Source organism: Semicossyphus pulcher, unplaced genomic scaffold (genome assembly GCF_022749685.1).
Source record: "Semicossyphus pulcher isolate SPU_LCO1_2020_fin unplaced genomic scaffold, fSemPul1.0.p SCAF_12, whole genome shotgun sequence".
Lineage (NCBI taxonomy): Eukaryota > Metazoa > Chordata > Actinopteri > Labriformes > Labridae > Semicossyphus > Semicossyphus pulcher.
Window position 1 is genome coordinate 15,956,817 of NW_027211626.1, and position 19,916 is coordinate 15,976,732.

General features: G+C 46.0%; 1 protein-coding gene across 1 annotated transcript in view; it reads right to left on the reverse strand.

Moving 5' to 3' along the window:
* Window positions 1-1,036: 1,036 nt before the first annotated feature.
* Window positions 1,037-19,916, reverse strand: part of LOC138588327 (homeobox protein Meis1) — a 74,093-nt gene continuing 55,213 nt past the window's right edge. Inside the window, exons 10-13 of the mRNA XM_069658387.1 lie at window positions 9,246-9,304; window positions 7,373-7,462; window positions 6,556-6,653; window positions 1,037-1,946 (exon numbers count right to left, since the gene is read on the reverse strand). Of these exons, the coding sequence (XP_069514488.1) occupies window positions 6,595-6,653; window positions 7,373-7,462; window positions 9,246-9,304 (208 nt within the window). The 3' untranslated portion in view covers window positions 1,037-1,946; window positions 6,556-6,594. The remainder of the gene's footprint in view (window positions 1,947-6,555; window positions 6,654-7,372; window positions 7,463-9,245; window positions 9,305-19,916) is intronic.

Sequence of the window (19,916 nt, forward strand, 5' to 3'; positions counted from 1 at the left end):
GTTTATATTTCATATCAGCATGTAGGAAGATAATGTGAGACTAGTTCTGAGTTCTGTTATTTGAACAAAAAGTATTTATTTACAACACAGATGTACATATATACCCTTCAAAGTAAAAGCATAAGAAACATGACTCGTCTTCAAAGGAATCTTAAAGATGTGCGTAATACATGTTTGAAGCTATGGATAATGGATGCATTGATAACCCACACAAGCGCACACACGTCCCCCCCCTCTCACATGCATACTGCCACACACACACACACGCTAACACACACACACAGTGAATTTTACATTCTCTCCTGTCTGCTGATCAGCGTTACATCATCTGGGTAAATGAAAAATGAATGGACTGTGGTATAAACGGTGATTTCCCATTATCTCTGCGTCTCCCCGTTATCAGGCTGCATCAAACACCGAGGGGAAGAGAATCCATCGGCCATGCGGGTGCTCGGCCCTTGTGACATCAAACACATCAATCGGACACTTGAATAGACTTTCAGAGGCCGCCTATCGCACACACACACACACACACATGGAGAAAAACAGGAAACAACATGTTGTTGTAGGTAAGATAGTTTGTGAGCATCGACTGGAGCTCTGTATCCTGTTAGTTAGCCTGTTTAAATGTTAGCCATGTTGACCTACATTATGTGTCTGTCCTGATGTGAACACTGTATAAAATTGGATTAGAAAACCTCTTACATGTTACCTTCTCAGAGACCGTGTGCAGCTTGATGTTTGGAGTTAATTCAATGAGTTTCAAGAGAGTTTCATGACCCCAAATTGTCAGCAAATACTTTTGTACCAATAAAAACTTTCCACCAGTAGAGGAACATATAATCAACTGATATGAAAATGTAAAAAAAAAAAAAAAAATGAGAGTAACAAGGTGTAGACACAGCAACAGTAACACAAGTTAGCTGCACCCTGTATGCACACGGACGGGCTGCGTGTACCGCGTGTGTAAAAAAACAGAACATCTGAATCGCCGTCACACTCTCACCCTCCAAATAAAGGCCTGCGAGAACCGACAGACTGATCGAATTGTCCGTTTATTTCACTTTTTCGTCTTTTTTAAAAATGCATCGTGATTGAATGGAGGGAGGGGGCAGGGGGTCAAATCTGATGGAGAGACTGCACACACATAGTGTGGAAAGAAATGAGAAAAAAAGAGAAAAAAGTTCACATCCTTTTTTTTAAAAAATCTATTAGAAACAACATAATATGCAGAACAATACAATAGCATTTACAATACTTAAATTCCCAGTTCTTGTGAGAGTCCAGCGTAATTTTACAACAGTATACAGTATATTTTCTTTCTCCACTCGCTTCCCAAACCAGGGGTTGATATAGTTATACTTTTTATTCTTTTCTCTCGCTTTCCCTCCTTCCATGTTTCAATCCACTATATTTTTTAAAGGGCACCTCTTTTGCTCTGTGAGTGTCCTGTCAGATACAGACATTGGCTTCTCCTTGGTCCATTTCCATCATCCCAAAGAGTGGAGTGCTCTTCACAGGAAGTCTCTTTTGTTCGCCAAAGAGTCTAGAATATATCACCAGGGGCTGCGTGTGCCCAAGGTACAGGCAAAGGACACAGTGTGTCTCTCGTGTGTCATCGATGCGCGCAATCGCAATCACTTTCAGTGGAGGAATCCGTGTGGACCTAGTGGGCAGAGGCAAAGGGAGCGGAGTCTGGTGCCCACCGGAGAAGAAGCAGGGATCTGTGGTGGGACAGGGAGGGTTTGATGAGGTTTGATCTTCTAGTTTAGGCAGGCATGGAAGGTTTCCACGTTGCAGGTATCAGCCGAATGAAATTGTTGTTGCTTCTTGGAGGTGGACAGAGGGTTCGCTGTTGGTTGTTGTCATCAGGAAGTAAAGGAGTCCGGTTCCCATGCTCCATAGGCCTCTGTGAGAGCCGTGATCTTCTGGTTTGCCCTGCAGTCCTGAAAGGAGAGGAGATCAAACGGGTTAATCAAAGATGAATTTACACATTTCATTTGAGATGGCATCACTGTTAACTTCAACCCAGCAGTCACACAGTCCTGTTTATTCCTGAGCAAACTGGCCTGTGTCTCCATCACTGCAGCAGAAAGCATTTAACTCCAAAAGAAAACTGGTGAATGACTTAGACGTCATTAATCATTCATTAAATACGACAATACATCTCACTAGACTTCAGCACATAGACTCTCATGTTACATTTTCAGACTGATGGTACTTGAACACAGCAGGAGCTGCTGAAAAGGCCCAGAGGAGCAGAATAGTATGCTCTAACCCAACATGGTGCTAATGTGGGTCAGAATACACACCTAAAGCAGCCCATCAGTAAGACTGTGTGGACGTACGAGAGGGAGAGAGCATTGCAGGGTTTAGTGAGTTAATCCTACACCCTCAGTAATGCTGCTTTAACATGAGGAGAGGACTTAGCGACCAAACACACAAAGTGACATCGAGGTCCAGTGCTTAACATTTCCTGGATTATCAGGTTTACTAGACTACGAGGGAACTTGAAATTAACCTTCGATTTATCTTTTGATTAACTAGTCAGGTAGGCTTGAATCAGAATATTGCCACGAACGATGAAAAATGATGTAAAGAAACCCCTCGCATCACTACTTCCTCTCTTTAGCCAACAATAGCCGCCATCCATCTCCGCAGGTGGAAAGTCACCGCTGAGAAACCTCGGCCATTGTTGTCAAAACCAAAGAGCAGCAGCGGCCGCCCGTCACCTGAGAGCGCCGGGGGCCCGTCCACGTGTTCGCCCCCAAAAACACAAGAGGGCCACTACAGACGACACAAAGGCCGGCAGGGAAAAGGACAATGAGGTGCAGCCGGGAGGAGGACAACAGAGGAACCTCCTTTGTTTTTCCCCTCATCCATCAGCGTTCACCTGGGCTGCCGAGGAGAATGGGTGCGACTTGCGTAAGAGCAGGGTGAGCCGCGCAAGCTTCAATTAGCTTCCTTTCAATGAGCGAGGTGGTAGGGGTTACATATCTTTTTGGACCTGACGGCATCAAACCTGTGACCTTTCTATTGTGGGACTACAACGAGCTAAGCCATTAGCTAAGCTAGCTTAAATGCGGGGCAGATCATTTATTGAATCTGATGCGATTAAATATCTGTTTATGGAAGTTTAAGTTGTAGTTTAGCAAGTTTTTCAAAGTAAAGTGTTACGTCAGGAGCAGAAGTCCCAATTTGATTGACATGTAACACCAAAACAACAATAATTTAACACTAAAAATATCCCAAAATAAAATCAAGATCAATCTTTTGGATCGCTTCTTGTTGTAATTACCTTGCATACGTAACCCTTGCTAACAGGAGCAGAGTTAATCCATGACATGGTCCTAATAAACACTATGCGTGCTTGAGAGAACACACGTTGCTAATAAGGTTTTTCACTTAATAAGCCAATCAATACATTGAGCTGCAGACCTCCTTCCTAAAGTCCAATGTGGATTCCACAGAGGCCAAATCAACAGGGACACACGTTCACGTGGACAATACGAGGGGGCACCAAATCCCCATAGGGACCTGTTTTTTCCAGCGTTCGTTACTAGTAAAAGTTCATCCAGCAGAAAGAGAATTTGAGGGTGGGAGGGTGCAGGGTAGCGCGGGGTGAGGGGAGGGATCTTGACCCCTCAGCAGAAGGTTAACAAATTTGCGCTTAATGATTGGAGCAGTGAATCCCGGGACAAAGGGCCTCCAGCCGAGCCTGGCAGCAGAGGGGTTACAGGCAGCGTTCACTCGAGCGTTCCACCCGACATTTTGGGAAAAAGCAGAGAGCGGGGAGGGACGGGAAAAAATTCCATACGCTCTACGACATAATTAATTCTTCCGCCCTGCGATAACTATTGTCCCCAATCTGAAAATTACAGTTTTTCAGCGGGCCACCCCTGGCTAATTCCGTGGAAGAGGGAAAGAGAGGAAGAAGGGGAAAAGGGGGTAAGGGTCATCCCAGAGTCACTCTGGTCCGCTATCAAAGGCTCGGCTCGCTTCTGCTTCACTTGCTGGGCTTCATCTCTGCTGACAGGTGTATTGTTTCGCAAGGGGATCTAAGCTCTGTAATCATCATTGGGTGGAAAGCATAACGCTTTTCACTAAGCACGACTAATTGGCTTTAGTTTTAACTAATGTTGCAGTGTGACTGCTAGGCACACCTTCTGTATCGCGGCTCGGCGCTGCTCGGCACAATAACCGCTCAATTTAGCCCCGCGGTAACAAAACCTCAACTCTGCTAATGAAAATTGCTTATAAAATATAATGAACCTGTGCTCTCTTAATCAAATAGGATAACCGTTTCCCCTCCTCCCGTAATAACCTATTAATTTAATTGGTCATGAAAGAATATAACACATCGCTTACATTTAATTGACCTAGAAAGGAAAGTAGCAGTATTTGACGGAGACAAGCTAGCAGCTAGCAACCGCTAGCTAATGAAGCTGTACAGAAGAGCTAGTGGAGAGGAAGAGTAGACATATTTCTGTCACTTCTATCCTCTTCCCTCCTCCTTCCTTCCTTCCTCTGACTCCCTCTTACCCCTCCCTCTTGTCGTTTACACTTCTCTCGCTCGCCATCTCTTCATCCGCCCCTCCCTCTTTCCGTCTACCCCTCTCTCTCTCTGTCTTTTTTGCTCCGCTGTCTACCCGTCTTCTCTGTGCTTCGCCCGTCTCGCAGAGGATTCCTCTGGTGGCCCAATTACGAGATTCAGCAGGCAAATTGAGGCTGTTTAAAGCGAGGTCTGCTGGGAAGGCTAGCAGCTGCTGGAAAGAGGCAGCTTGGACACGGAGAAACCAGCCCTCATGTTTACACACTCGCACACATAAACACAGACGCGCGCACACACACACACACACACACACACGTCTCATTCTGAAAGCACAGCCTTTCTATTACCATGTCTCCCTGCATTTCAAACCTGAAAGATGCCATTGGATGTGAGTTCTGTCTCCGCTTTGGTTGTGGACATTTGTGAGAGAAACAAGGGCGGCATATTTCCATCGTGGCACGCACGCACACGCACGCACATTCTGTGGAGGGTTAATGGTCTCTATTTTTGTAAACTGAATAAGTCAAATCCATTGGTCACACCTCTGGTGATGGCATATTTAATTTGGATCTAGTCAATTAGGCCCAGCTAAGCTCCATACCCTGCTGGCTACCTCCTCCATTTTGCACTAGTTTGTGTCCCCTCCCTGTGCCAGGAGTAATCCTATTACCATACACACACACACACACACACACACACTCTTACACAGACACACACTTTTGTACGCGTGCACACACCCACACATGGGCAAATGCATGTATTCCACATATCCATGTTTGTATTTGGTATACACACACATGTTCACACACACACACAACACAAGACTCAACAATGATCTCTCACAACAATTGGACCCGTAGCCACTTCATACACACTGTGCACTGTGACAACACCAAGCTAGTATACATCCAGAATTATGTGGGAGTCTATTTGGCCCTGGGGCAAGAGAGAGAGAGAGAGAGAGAGAGAGGGAGGGGGGGAGGGTGGGAGGGAGAGAGGAGGTGAGAGAAAGAGAGAGAGAGAGAGAATTAAAGAGAATCAGAAAAAAAGGTGTTTGTGTGAGAGAGACAGAGGAGGGAAATTGACAGTGAGAAGAGGGAGTGAGAGAGCGAGCATTAGAAAGACATAGAGAGAGAGGGAAAGAGGGAGGGGGGGGTCTTCGAGCTGGTTAGTGTGTGTATTAATGTGGCTCATGCATCAACAGCAACCCGGCAGATTTATGACACTTAAGGGGCGCTCACTTGCCTCTCTCGCTCTCTCCTTGCACCAGCGAAGACTGCTTACATTTTTGCCAATCAGTCTGTTGCCATGGCAACGTCCTACCTGCCCCCCCCCCCCCCCCCCCCCATCACCACTACCCAGTCTTACCACCCAGCCCCCCCAACCCCGTCCCGACCCATCCCCGCCTTCTTCCCTCTCATCACCCCTCTGCCCCTTTCTCCCTACTTTGCCCCAGTCGCCTTGTTTCTTCTCCTATCTGTTGGCACACACACACACACACACACACACACATTATTTAACAGAAACATGTGTACCGAACCAGATTACAAAATGCTTTCATTTAACTATTTTTAATCTATGGGTATCATTGATTATCATCAATAATTTCTAGCATATAAGAATGTATAAGCGTGCTTTTCTCCTTCTCTCTCTCTGTCTGTCTCTTGTTTTTTCTCTCCCTGAAAAATCTTCTCTTCTTTCCTCCCTGATGTTTTGTCGTGTAGCTATTGGATGTGTGACAGAGCGAAACAGCTACACACACACAGACACGCACATTTCATACGCACAAGAGTTACAAGGTTGTGATCAAAGGCTCTTATCACCAGAGCAAGGGTGGGACAGTTGCAGAGAGAGTAACAGAGAAAAAAAACGAGCCTGGGAGGATGAAAAGTGTGATTTGCAACAAGAAGAAAAGTATTTGGAGAATAGCCATTTGCAAAACAAGAACTTAAACTACTAAAATCTCACATCCGAAAAGTTCTGGTGGGTTTGCGTGTACTTACATCCTCCTTTGTGTTGCGATTGCTCGGACTGGGGCGGGGCTACATGTAGTGCCACTGACCTTCCATGCCCATGTTCATGCCCATTCCACCCATGGCTCCTGAGAAGCACAGACAAAGTGAGCTTAATACAAAGGTGTAATATGTCTTTTAAAGTTACAGCTTATTTAAAGAGACAGTAGCGTAACCAGGAACATGTTGACATAAATGCCAGAGAGGTTTTTTTTCCTGTGAAACTAACTTGTCAGACAACATAGCAGAGGAGCAGACTGGCTTTAATCTGGCAGGGCGGGGTAGTGCTGAGGGGAGAGGGGGGTTAAGTAGCCTGGCAGTTTATCCAAACCTGCTGACTTTGAGTGGAGGGTGAGATAGGGTAAGAGACTTGAGAGAATCCCAGAAAACAGGGGATAGAGGAGAGGAGGAGAGGAGCTTAAGGACAAACTCTGGGATTAGACCTGATGGCGTGAGAGAGAGAGGGGACGGAGAGAGCGAGGGAGTGGGAGTGCGGAAGGAAGGAGATGCTTGTGTAATGTGATTGACCACACCTGTTCTGGTTTGTGTGTGCGTGGAGAGGAGGAGGGAGACGTGCGTGTGTACAAATGTGTGTATCTTTATCACTGGGTTTGAGGGTGCGCATGCAGGCCAGATTGCACTTAGAGATACTTTGAGAAGAGGAGAGAGGAGGTGAGGAAGGAGGGATGAATCAGAGGAGAGGAGTGAAAATACATGATGATGAAGTAGGGAAAAAGGAGGACAGTGAGGAAAGAAAGGAGGAGAGACAGGAGGAAAGAAAGGGACAGACACGCAGAGAAAGCCTTACCAGGTGGTCTGATTCCCATGTGCTGCTGGCCGTCCATGACGAAGCCCCCCATCGGCTGGCCATCTGGATTGTAGGGAGCTCCTTGACTTACTGTGGATGGAAGGAGGAGGAGACAGAGGGAGGGAGGGAGGAGACGGAGTGGTCAATTAGTGCTTTTAATTAAGGCTCAGTGGCCGAAGTGGGATCATCTGTCGGCCGGTGCACGCACAGGGAGCCGCCGTTGTCCCTTCGACGTCACTGTGCTCCGTGTCTGTGCAGCCGGCTCTGCACTGTAAGCCCCTGGTAGACTTTAATGCGTCTAAATGCTCTAATAGGGATTGGGCTGAGAGTGTTCAACACACACTATGGTGCACTTAAGACACACGAGGACTTATGTTTAAAAATGAGGAGACGACTTCTTTGACAGAGTGACTGAAAGAAAACATGAAGCAATGTTATAGCTGCATGCTTTCATAGCTTTAACTTTGAGCTGATTTTTATTGATTGATTTCTAGTTTTTTATTGTTTTTCACATTACAGTTTTGTAGTCTCAGAAAACTGTATCCATCATAAATTTATGTTCGACAATCACAAGTTGTTTTCATTTAAAAAAAAACCTCAACTTCCTTTTTTAATTTGATACCAAATCTGCGGCATGTGTAGCTTATGGAAGCCATAAGATTGTAAATACGGAGACGTTTAGTCGGCGGAGGCATTTTTTGATCTGTAAAAAAACTGATGGAAACCCGCGAAAAAAAAAAGACTTCAATGTAACGACATGCATTTCCCGCTCCGGTTAATTGGTGACTAGAGGGTTTGGAGTCTAGAGGATTAAGCATGTTTGTAAGACAGTAGCTATGTTAATGATTTTTTTTTACACTTAACATTTTCTTCTTTTTGAAGTTATTAAAATGATCTTAATATAATGAAAAAAGTTTGAAACACAACTCTTCTACTTGACTCGTACTGTATAAAAACGTCACTTTAGCACTTCACATTGCTGCATTTGAAACTTATTTATTTTTGATTAAACACCTGATCAAAAGAACAGGTCATAAGGTCAGATCATTGCTGCTCCTACCTCAGTGCTTTATCTAATAACAGCCTTTAACTGAGCAGCAGCAGCGCTAAGTGAAACCTGATAGACTTCTTATTTTTGCTGCCCTCCATTGTTCTGCGCTCATAGAAATCCACTTACCTTCCATTCAGGCTGTTTGGGGGTCAGTCAAGCAAAAGCAAGAACTCAGCCCCGCTGAATGCCTTTGAACTTTACTGCGCCCCTAATGCCACCCTGACCTCTGACCCCTATTACAGGTAATAAAGTTTACGGCAGTCCAAACCAAGCCATGCACCAGGGGGACCGCTCACTCGCTCCCCTCGCTCCCTGAAACAGCCGCAAATAGGGTTGAGAGGAGGAGGGGGGAGTTTAAAAGAGTGAGGGGGTAAAAACAGGTCTGGAGCCAAAGAGCCAAACAACGGTCACCCAAAAAAAGAAACGGGTGTAGCTCACTTTATGTTTTGGTTTGAGTCAGGGAGGAGGGGTTCAGTTTTATTTTGCCTGGCTGGCGATGAGGGGGAGGAAGGGGTTAAAAACAAACTAAGAACACAGCTAGTTTTGTTTCACTCAATTTCAGCCAAATTATTATTTTTCATAATTAATCAATAGTTTCTCACCCCACGTCAAAGCTGATTAATAGTTGCTGTTAATGTAACGTTTTGGTTCTTTATTTTAGTGGTCAGTTCAGAGAGCGGAGGGGGAAACCCCCTGCAGGATTTGGACATTCCAGGATGGGGGCATCAGTCCTGTATTTACCAGCCGAGGGGCCTCCGGGTGCATGGAGTGTGGACGGCTTTCGCCTGCGAGACTTGAATACAGAAACTAGAGGAGACTTGCCTGCACGGTTTGACTGGTCGATCATGGGCTGGACTATTCTCCTCCTGGCGTTAATGAACCTGCAGAAGATGAGGAGAAGGAGAGAGACACAGCAACTGTCAGTGCGGTTCTCAAAACAAGACCAGGCAAAAAATGCTGACTAAGACATTAAAAAATCTTGGCACACAGCACAAAAACAAACACGCTGCCAAACCAGCGTCTTTCACTTAGCGAACCATAATAGCAATGTGTGGAAATCATTCTCCTCTGAGCCTCGCTGAAGCCCCCCCCCCCCATAAAAAAAGAGCCGCACCAGGAGTTACACCTTAAAATCCCCGACAACCAAGCCGGTTAGCTCTGAAAACGCAAAGTTCACAACTTGTACAAACTCGCAGCGCCTCAGCTTGTGCACCATCGGCCTGAACACACTGGGGTCTTTGTGGGGCGAGGCTCAACCAGAGATTTTCCCTCTGCCTGTTTGAAACACGTCGACCCATCTCGCTTTGTTGGAGACGTTCCACCTCGCGACGGGCTGAGATTGCTGACTGTTTAACACGCTTGGCAGTGTGGGAAGTGTTTGCTGACAGAAACATGTCATGTTGCCACTGGTGAGAGGCATTGTTTTGGGTGATACTCTGCTAAGACAGGTGACCATGTGTTACTCCTGTGACAGCAGGCGTGTGTTTTCACAGGAGGAGCAGGATTCGGTGCATATAGCCGAGCACAACCCCCCTTTTACCCTGTGACCTCCTATAAAAGCACCTTTTATTGTGCGCGCACACACACACACACACACACACTGTTACTCATATTTAAATCTGCTCACTCCTTTCCAACCGCACACACACTCTTAATCTTCCCCTCTCCTGCATCCATTCACACACATCCACGCCCTCGCACACACTCACACAGGCAGTGCTCTGGCCTTGCTCAGCCTAACCTCTTGTGAAATGACCCTTTGACCTGTAATGACCCCAAGGAGAGAGGGCTCTTGGGGCTTCTGACTTGATTTATGTGTTCCTGCTGTTGCCCCACCGGACACTTCCATTTCATCTCTGAAAAAAGAAGGGGGCGAACTTTAAGGAAACAATAGCCGAGCCGCGCTTGTGATGCTGGAAAAAAGGAGCGTTTAAGCGATCTAGGGAAGGAAAGGAGGAGGAGGAGAAACAAAGGGACACTAGCTGGTGCATCTGTTTGACCCCTAATTAGTGAATGGAACCCTCTTGTGTTTTATCTCTTTAATATTCCTCCTCTAACTGCTTTATGGTGCTCCTCCTTTTTTTGTGACCGCTATCCGTCCTGTATCACCTTCTGAGGACGGGAGCTGCGGGGAAATGAGGAGGCAGATAGCGGCAGAGACAGAGAGAGCATGATTAGCGATCGCTTCCCTGAATTGTCTTTTTTTGTAATTGCCGTGTTATATCTTGTAAGCCGCGGTGAAAAAATAAAACAGGACCGTTATCAGGTATTTTTCTTGCACTGTTCGTTACAATAAAGTATGTTTGACTTGGAATTTGGGGGGAGACAGAACCAGAACGAGCGAGGGAGGAATGCAAGAATGCACTGACATGGCAGAGCACCATCAAATGAGGGAACGTCTGGAGTTTTATCACCAACAACCCCTCCCTCCCCTCCCTCGCTCGCTGCCCTGTTTTGCTGGGGGAGATATGGAAGGAGAGAGAGGGCGAGGAGGCCTTAGCATTCCTTCAGCTCTCCTCTCCTCTCCTCTGCAGGCCCTTTATAGAAGGACGAGGTCAACTTGAGGCCAGCGCTGGCTAACTGTTGACCTCTCCTTCTCTTCACCTCCTGTGTCATTGCAGCCTCCTCGCCTCTGTTCTTCCTCTGTCTTGCTTTCATTTCCTTCCTCCTTTGCTTTAATTCTCCCCTGCAACATGTAGTTCCTTCTACCTCCTGCATAAAAAAAAGGCACTGATGCAACAAAGGAGCTTGTTTTGGCAATAGGTACGCGCTGCTTAGAAAGTCAAGCATTTGTTCTTGGTAAAATCGGCTCAGGGAGGAATGTAACAGCCTCATGACTGGATGTGACCTCCCAGAAATATGGCACCAGCGCTTATTTACTCTGAGGATTAAAGAGACTATGTATCAGTGAAGTAATAATCCCACTATCACTGCTACTGCTGCTACTCGACCTACAAGTGCTGCCAATGCTACAACCAGAACAACTCCAGCGACTCTCCCTCTCCGTCCCTCTCTGTATCTGTTTCCTTCTCCTGCTCGCTCCCTCCTTATCATTCCTTCCCTGTGTGGTGGAAACTGGCCGTCCACCTCCCAGCGACAAACCCACACTCGAACTCGCCCCCCCCTCCTCCCCGAGAAAACTCTCGCCGGTTTCCTGTCCCCGTCGTCCCCATATCTGAGGCCAGATGCACCATGGGGGCTGGAACAAAGGATAAAATGCCTCTCATAATAGCAGCCGGGGGAACGGAGCGATGGAGAGCGGGAGAACGGGAGGGAAGGAGGAGTGAGAGAGTGCGGGGGGGGGGGGGGGGGGAGGCAAAGGGCTCTGGTCTGCAAACCAGACACTCTTGCTGTGACCGTTAATAAGCTGACAGAGGGAAAGACTGTGACAGAGGGAAAAGGAGGGAAGCAAGAGAGAAGAGGAGAAGAGAGGAGCGGAGTGGAGCTTCTCTATTAGGGGGAGTGAGGCTTCACCTTTGCACGACCCCTGGGTGCTATAGGGCCAGTGTTTATGGCCTGTTCATTCCCCTGCCTCCCATCACGACACAATGAGCTGCACTATTCAGCTCCGCTCAGCGCAACAATAGCCGGGCTATTTTGGCGTGACACACCACTGGTGGTACGTCTAAATTTGGGCAAAAAAACACCAAAGGAGAAGCACGGGCAGGGAAAATGACTCGAAATAAAATGTGGCCTCGTGGAGTTCAGGGAATCCACAATGATGCGGAAACTGCCTGGGTTAAGAGTTCGATTTCCATGCACCCATTGTACAGTGGTTCCTAAAAGTCAAACAAGGAAACTGGGTGAATCTCCGTCTTTGTTGTTCTGCCTCCAATCTATTTCTCCTTCTGAGATTACTAATGTCTGGATTACCCCTCCCGCCCCGCTCCCTCCTTCTCTGGAAAGAGTGGAACTGATTGCGACGGCGTCTGCCAAGCCCTTGCTAATGTCCTATTCTCATTACACCCGAGACACACACACACACACACACACACAAGCCGGCACAGTGAGCGGAGGCAGCCGCACACAGGTGTACACGAAGCACACGTGAAATGCCCAATTAAAAGCAAGAAATTGTCTTTTTCATCAGCTGCCTTTGTTGCGTGACCAATTAGGGGATAATTTAATAACGAGCGGTGGAAAGATGCAGATTGGATATACAAAAGGTTACTGTGCGAGCTCGTCCATTTAAATTCATGTGGAGTTCTCAGATTCGGTGCCACACATACTCACGCACACGCACATCTCCTGAGCCCACTACCAATATTATATTAGTAATATGAGACACACTGAAACACACACACGCATATATACACGCGTCCTCTGCACTCACTACCAATATTACATTAGTAATCTGAGAGAACGTGCACACACATGAAGGCCTGCACACCTCACGTTGATACACAGCTGGATATTCCAGCATCCCACACACACACACACACACACTCACATATATAAGGACCTGGTGGTGGATTTCAGCGCACGCCAACAAGGGTTTACATGCATATTCAAATGTGAGATCAGCTTAAAATAACTGCGTAACCACACACTCCTCCTGGCTGCCAATCAATGTGATTTAAAAGCACTAAAAAGAAAGCGAGCGCAGACGGGTAGAATCATGCAGCTTTCATCAGGTTGTCAACTGCGCGGCTACCATCGATTGTCTGCTGCTCAACCACAATTAACGCCTCGCCCGTATAGCCTTCCTATTCGCCGGTAAACACGCAATAAAACACAAGCAAGCACACTTAAACCCTGTTCTCATGTTTTCCACATTAATTCAGTTAATGGGTTCTTTTAATCTAATTGGAAACTTTTAATCCAATCATGTTTCCGTCAAAGAAATTTCTGCACAAATTAGTGGAACATAACTTTATTATTTAAAACACAAAGCATGTTCCAGCTAACACAATACGTCCCATTTCACACCTTACATCCCTGCACAACTTTATTAATCCGCTCAGAGGGGCATGGCAGTGTGTTTGTGGGCGTGTATCTGCACGCTGCATGTGTGCATATGTGTGTGAGTGTTCTGCACGTGGGTGTGTGAGGGAATTATGAGCTTCTCCCCTTGTTTTCCTCGGTTGACGAGTTAATCATAAATCACCTCCCTCCTTTTCTCCACCTCAGTGTCATTCCCGGGTCAGATGCTCGGATTAAATGCTTCAAAATAGTTTTAAATAAACTATCTCAGCTGTTTGCAGAACTCTTTTTGCACACACAGGCACACATTCTGCTACGTGCGCTCACTTGTCGACGCATAGCATCCTTCTTACCGTTTTCCCCCCGCAAACTGCTCAGATCAGGCTACAAATAGCTACATGTTGTAAGTCCGCAACACTCCAGCACACAAACATACACCCTGCTCACTCCCACAATCCTCTCTGCTTCTCAGCTCCTCCTATAGAAAAGGGCTGTAGGCATTAGGTCGGAGGAGAAGGTGTGGTACCTTATATATCAACACCGGGCTAGCTGTTACACTGTGATGGACATTAACACACATGCATGTTCACACATGCACAGACACATAAAAACTATATGTAACACACACGTTGGACATGTAAGGTTGAAGCGAGGTCGAGCAGGAGTCACATGACCGAGTGTGAGTGCTGCAGCCGGGCTGTTATTAGACAGGAGGCCTGTGTTTTGAGTCAGCGATACATATACGTCTTTATTGGCAGGCAAGCAGCTCCTGAACCATCTCCAAATGCATGCACAGCTATGCACGGACACACCCACTCACACAAGCACACATTCGGTACACGCAGGTCTGCTGATCCAGCTCCTAATAACATGAGGTGGATTAGTTGGATCTGGTGCCACATATGGAGGGAAACATAAGAAAACAGTGTGAAATTTAAAAGGAGCTTTAGACTGAGAGCAGCCATGGGGTCACTTAATCCCCATTACTGCACACACATAAAATACATGTTAGAGCGCACACACACGCACACACACTGTTGCCCTACTAGCGGAGAGCCCAGTGTCCATTAAGAGAGCCATGAATCTAGCACTAAAGCTGGTTTTACAGAGTGGAGCGACAGGCTGGGTAACCACACTCTCGCTCTCTCTCTCACACACACACAAACAGGAGACGAGCTCACTGTATATGTGCGTATGTTTATTGTGTGTGTGTGTGTGTGTGTCCATGACAACCAGGTGCCTCCAAAAGTTATAGAGAGGAAATGTTGGCCGCTTGAAAAACATACATGAACTCGTTGGCTCTGGCTTTGGTTGGCTTTGCAACACTCCCCGACTTCTAAACAAGACTCGCCAAAAGGCAAAATACAAACAGAGGGGGTGGGAGAGAGAGAGGGGTGAGAAAGAGGGGGACAAGGAAAGTTCAGAACACAAGAGACAAAGAGGAACAAAAACAAAGAAATAAAAGCAGGAGAAGAAGAATAGGACATCGGAAGGGAGCGTGTAGCTGCAGCATGTGACCTCCGTCGCTCTCTTTATCTCTGTTCCTGCTTCCCCTCACACACATTCAGCCTGTCTTGGGCTCTGTTAGCCAGTCATCCATCACTGCCACAGGGAGGGGATGTCTTGGAGCCTGGCTTCACCCAGAAACAACATGGCCGCCCTGTGCTGCCCACTCAACAAACACAACATTGGACGAAGTGTGCGTCCGTTCGCTTTTGGGTTGGATCAAAATGCATCTACAGGAGGGGCTCGTGTACCTCTGTTAGCATAGCGTCTCTTGTCTGTGTGAGGTTTTTGGGGTACTTTGCATACACATTTGCATGTAAATACATACAGAGTGGGTTGGTGTTTACCACATCCACAAATAAACACACACACAGAAGCACACGCACACACAGATGACCAGTGTCACACAGAGCCGGTATTGCTGACAGGGCTTGCAGTTGAGGGACTGCCGCAAACACACAGCGGTTGACCTAAATCCCCCCATACTGCCCGTGTCATATCCTGTCTGTGCGCGTGTCACTTCCCCCCGCTGGCTCACAGCAGCCATCGCTATGGGGATCCCTCTGACTGCCCAGAAACGAGCGGAGGCGGTTTTTCTAAGCAGTCGACATCCAGAGTCAGCAAGGACGTGGACGTGAGGAAAAACTGGGATGATTTTAAAGGAAGTGGAACATTTTCTTTTTACAGATTTACATGCTCATATATAAATATTCGCTTGTTACATCTAAAGTTGTTCTGCTTAAAATTACTTAAGTGTGCAACCAGGCAAAGATTTGATCAATTTAGTGAAAGACTTTTTAAGATAGCGATCATGTCTGCAGGATTTCCGATCATCAGACACAGTCTGTAAGCCGCATTATTTATAGAAAATTCTTTGCAGAATCATCACTTATTTTAGTTGCATAAATCAATGTATTTTTCCTGTTAATTAAAAAAAAAGGTGTCCTATGTTTTTGAAAAAAAAGCCACGTTGTATCCCTGCTGATTCAAACAGCATTTGAACATCAGCGTGAGACTGATGAGGGCAGGAACGACAGCGACCGTGTGCGCTTCACCACAGACCTCGACGTTCTGCCTCTGCTTTCATGTTTTGGACCCCCCCTCTGCTACTACAAAAGAAGGTTGAAAAGCAAAGGGAGAGGAGTGGGGAGAAAAGAGGAGGGAATAAAAAAGACTTGAGAGGGAGGCGAGTGGAGAGAAATGCAGGTTTGGCCTGGGGCGGCGTGCTGTGATGTAAGAGAAACAGAGAGAGAGTGAGAGGAAGAAAGGGGGGAGGAGGAGGGATGGTGTTCAGTTCACAGTGTGTCTTTGCACATGGACACCTATATGTGTGTACGAACACACACACACACATCTGCACACACTTGTGTTGACATAATACAGTTAAGACAGGGTCGTGTCTGCACAGGCGAGAGATTCCTGTAAAAGCTTATTGGTAGCAACCGGCTTCAAACCGAGGGAAGAAAATATTGTTCTGCAAAATTATTTTCACATTTAAAGTCAGTGTTGAAATCCGAGGGTGAGGTCATACCTAGTGAAACGTGTGTGTTCATGTGTGTGTGTGTGGTATTTGCTGTAATGTCAGGGAGTTTCAGGCTGAAGCAACTTGACAGAGCTGCAGTGTACGAAACAGGCTCTAGGGCATGGACTGAAACTGGGGCCTGCTAATTCCAAAACACACACACACACACACACACGAACACACACACCTCAAAAGGCTTTCTGCGAACAAGTTCCAGCATCTCTCTTTCCAGCGTGTCAACATACTGAACCAAGCAACTCATCTCACTTTACCTGTTCGTCTCTCTCACATGTCTTTTCAAGGATTGTTCTGTTTTTTCAACCTCGGGGTTTGTTGATGTCGTTCGGGCCAAGTTGTGATAAAATTGTTCTCATCAAAGTAATTTTTGTGACCTTGGAATATTTTATAGCAACATAGATCCCACTGGCTAACAGCAACAAGCTAGCAGTTTAGCCAGACCTTCTTTAATTTGAGGTGAAAACAACAGTAAATCTACACAAAATCTTTGTACTACTAGTAAAACTGTGCACGCACAACTTCAGCGAGTATGTTAGATCAAAGTTGATGCAGGATTTTGTTCTATAAACTGTAAGGAATGTTTATAACAGACCAGTCGGGTAACATTTCTCTTTATTTTCTCTTGTATATGTTTGGCTTGTTTCACTCACTGTATTTCTTTTGTTCTCATGCCGTTCCCAAAACAGAACCATGACGCAAAACAATGGGAAATAAGACCCTGTTGTAAGAAAGCAGAATTACCGTAACATTCGGTGTATAAGATGCACTTTTAATACACTTTTTTTCATCTAAAAAGTGGGCTGCGTCCTATATACTGGAGCGACTAAAACACCAGTATAAAATGCAGAGAGAGGTATGTTATTATGTTACCATATTTTACCCAGACAATGGCGCTATCCGGTTGTTAAGTGATGACGTCACATCTCCGCATCAAACTGTTTCCAGGTCCGAGTCACAACATCTCATATTTACAACGTGTCGCAGTGCTGCTTTCCTCACTGCTTTAAGAGAAAGCTTCGTCACGGACCTGCACCGTCATGATCACCATTGCAGCCACCATCCTCAAACAATCAACGTTACCATAGGCTGCCAGCTACGGCTAGCTACATCACCGGTAGCTAGCAGGATTGCAAACTCAACAAGGCGAAAAACAGATGTTAGGCTGTTATTTGTGTGTTTTGAATGAAAATACATTGAAATAGTGTTGAAATAACTTGTAAACACTTTTTTTTTATCAATAAATAGCTCTGGGATTCCCCCCCAAAACAGACTGCATCTTATATTCCCGAATTTGGCCTTCTTCTCCATCCATATTTTCTTTCTCTATCACCCCACCCCACTCCTCTTTCCTCCCCCTTCCCTCGCCTCCTCCTCTCCTCTCTTCTCCCTCTGCGCGTCCTTTTCTGAAACCCGATAAGCAGCATACACGCACGTGCCGTCCGTCCGTCCACTCTGCCCTCTTAAATACTACCTTCCCCTCTCTCTCGTTCTCTCTCTCCCTCGCTCTCGCCCGGCCTATGCTTTTAAGACGTTCGTAAAAGGAGGCCTTATTGACAAAACAATCGCTCGGCGAGGCTTAAACACTGCCTTTAAAGGGGCATTATTAAATTGCAGGCAGGAAGGGGAGGGGCGGCCAACAAGGGAAACCTGATGACCTCGCCATCGATTTTTACATCAGCAGAGCGTTAGGAGAACTTAGCAGAGAGATAGGGACTGCGGCCGGCGAGAGAGAGAGAGAAAGACATTTTCTATGTGACGCGTTGAGCCTGATGAGCCTGATTCAGAGTCGTTTACAACGTGTGAGTAGGTAAAGGGTTGGGCTGTTCAAGGACATTCAGATACTATGTCCGTTAATAGATCTAAGCCTGGGAAACTTTTATGATCCCCCATGGTTTTTAGTGTAAAAAAATGTCCCCTCACATCATTCTCATACAAATAATTCAACAGGTGATCATGTGGCCCAGTGTGGCATCACAACAAGCTCAAACACAAAAGTGTTTTTGTTCAGAGCATGTGAAAATACCAGGTGACAAGGTCACAACATGTGGTCCTTATACGCTCAGAGAGTATCAGCTCCTAAAATCTGAACTCCTGATCGAGTAAATATAGTAAATGTAATCAGGTTAACAAAAAGGGTTCTTTTTCGGTTTTTTTAATATCATTCTCACCCTTAAAATTAATGGCTTTAAGATTTGTTAGATTCAAGCTTTGGGCTGTGTGACTCCTACAGTGGCCTATGAAGGACAAGAGTGCATGTGTGGACCGGTCCTGTTAGAACAAACTTTATTCTGACTAACCGTCACTAACAATTTTTCCCGGACCTCTTAGTTTATGTTGTACCTTACAATAGGTTTGAATTTATTTTCTTTTTTTTGTCACTGCAAACCACAATGAGATGTTAAATATTAAATCTATCGACTGCTATAATCAGAAATACAAACGTGGTGCATTTAACTGTGTGAGCCTAAGTGTCAGAGTGAGTGTGTGCTCGTTTGGTGGCTTATCTGTGTGTGCTTAAAACATGGGTGTGTGGAAACATCACACACATGCACCGTGTGTACATACCTTACCTGTCTAGGAAGCCTGTGTGTGTTTATATACTGTACAGGCCACTATGGAGGGATATGTCCGATTATTTACCTTTGGGTGTGTACTTCTTAATATATGATCCTGCTGTTTAAATCCAGTATATTATATACACACACACACACACACACACACACACACACACACACACACACACTTTCTCCATTCAAATTGAGATTCCCTGGTGCTGCGTATTTCTGCCAATAATTCATGAGTGATCTGCGCCCCTTGCCGGCCTTTAGCATTTTTATTTAATCTGCTGAGCCCTACCGCGTGCTCGCTCATCAATAATACACACCGACATGTGTGTTAACACGTCTTTGGTGTGCGTGAGTGCGTGAGAGAGGGAGCAGGAGAGAGAGAGAGGGAGAGAGAGAGGGAGAATAAAGTGAGGGTATATTGCTCAAGTGAATAAAAAGAGTGTGTGTGTGTTTTAGACGGATATTCCGTGCTGTAACATGTGATAGTGTTGTGTTGTATTTGTCGGTTCTACGCGTTTGTCATTGTTACGTTTTCCCGTCAAGACTAAAAATATGGATGACCCGAGGTTCATCTGCGGCCGCTTAGACATGAATCCAGCATCCTCGCCCAGCGTATGACCGTGACACACACACTCCCGCTAAGTGTTTTATGCTTCCTGAAGTCCTCCACGGTGTGATGTCACAGCTGTAGACCTGATTTGGTGCAAGTGAATGCATGAGAAAATGTGTGTGTGTGTGTGTGTGAGAATTTAGACATGCAAGCATTTGTGTATGTGTGTGTGTGTGTGTGTTCACTGACAAACAGAATCACAGCTAGGGAAATTGACTACACCAAATCAGTGGGTCAGGAGGTAACATCACCGGGGGTTGCTATGGAGACACCCAATGACGGGGCTTCCCGTCCAGCACAACAACACGCCTGTGAAATGGCAGTTCCCCTAACGTAACCTCTCTCTC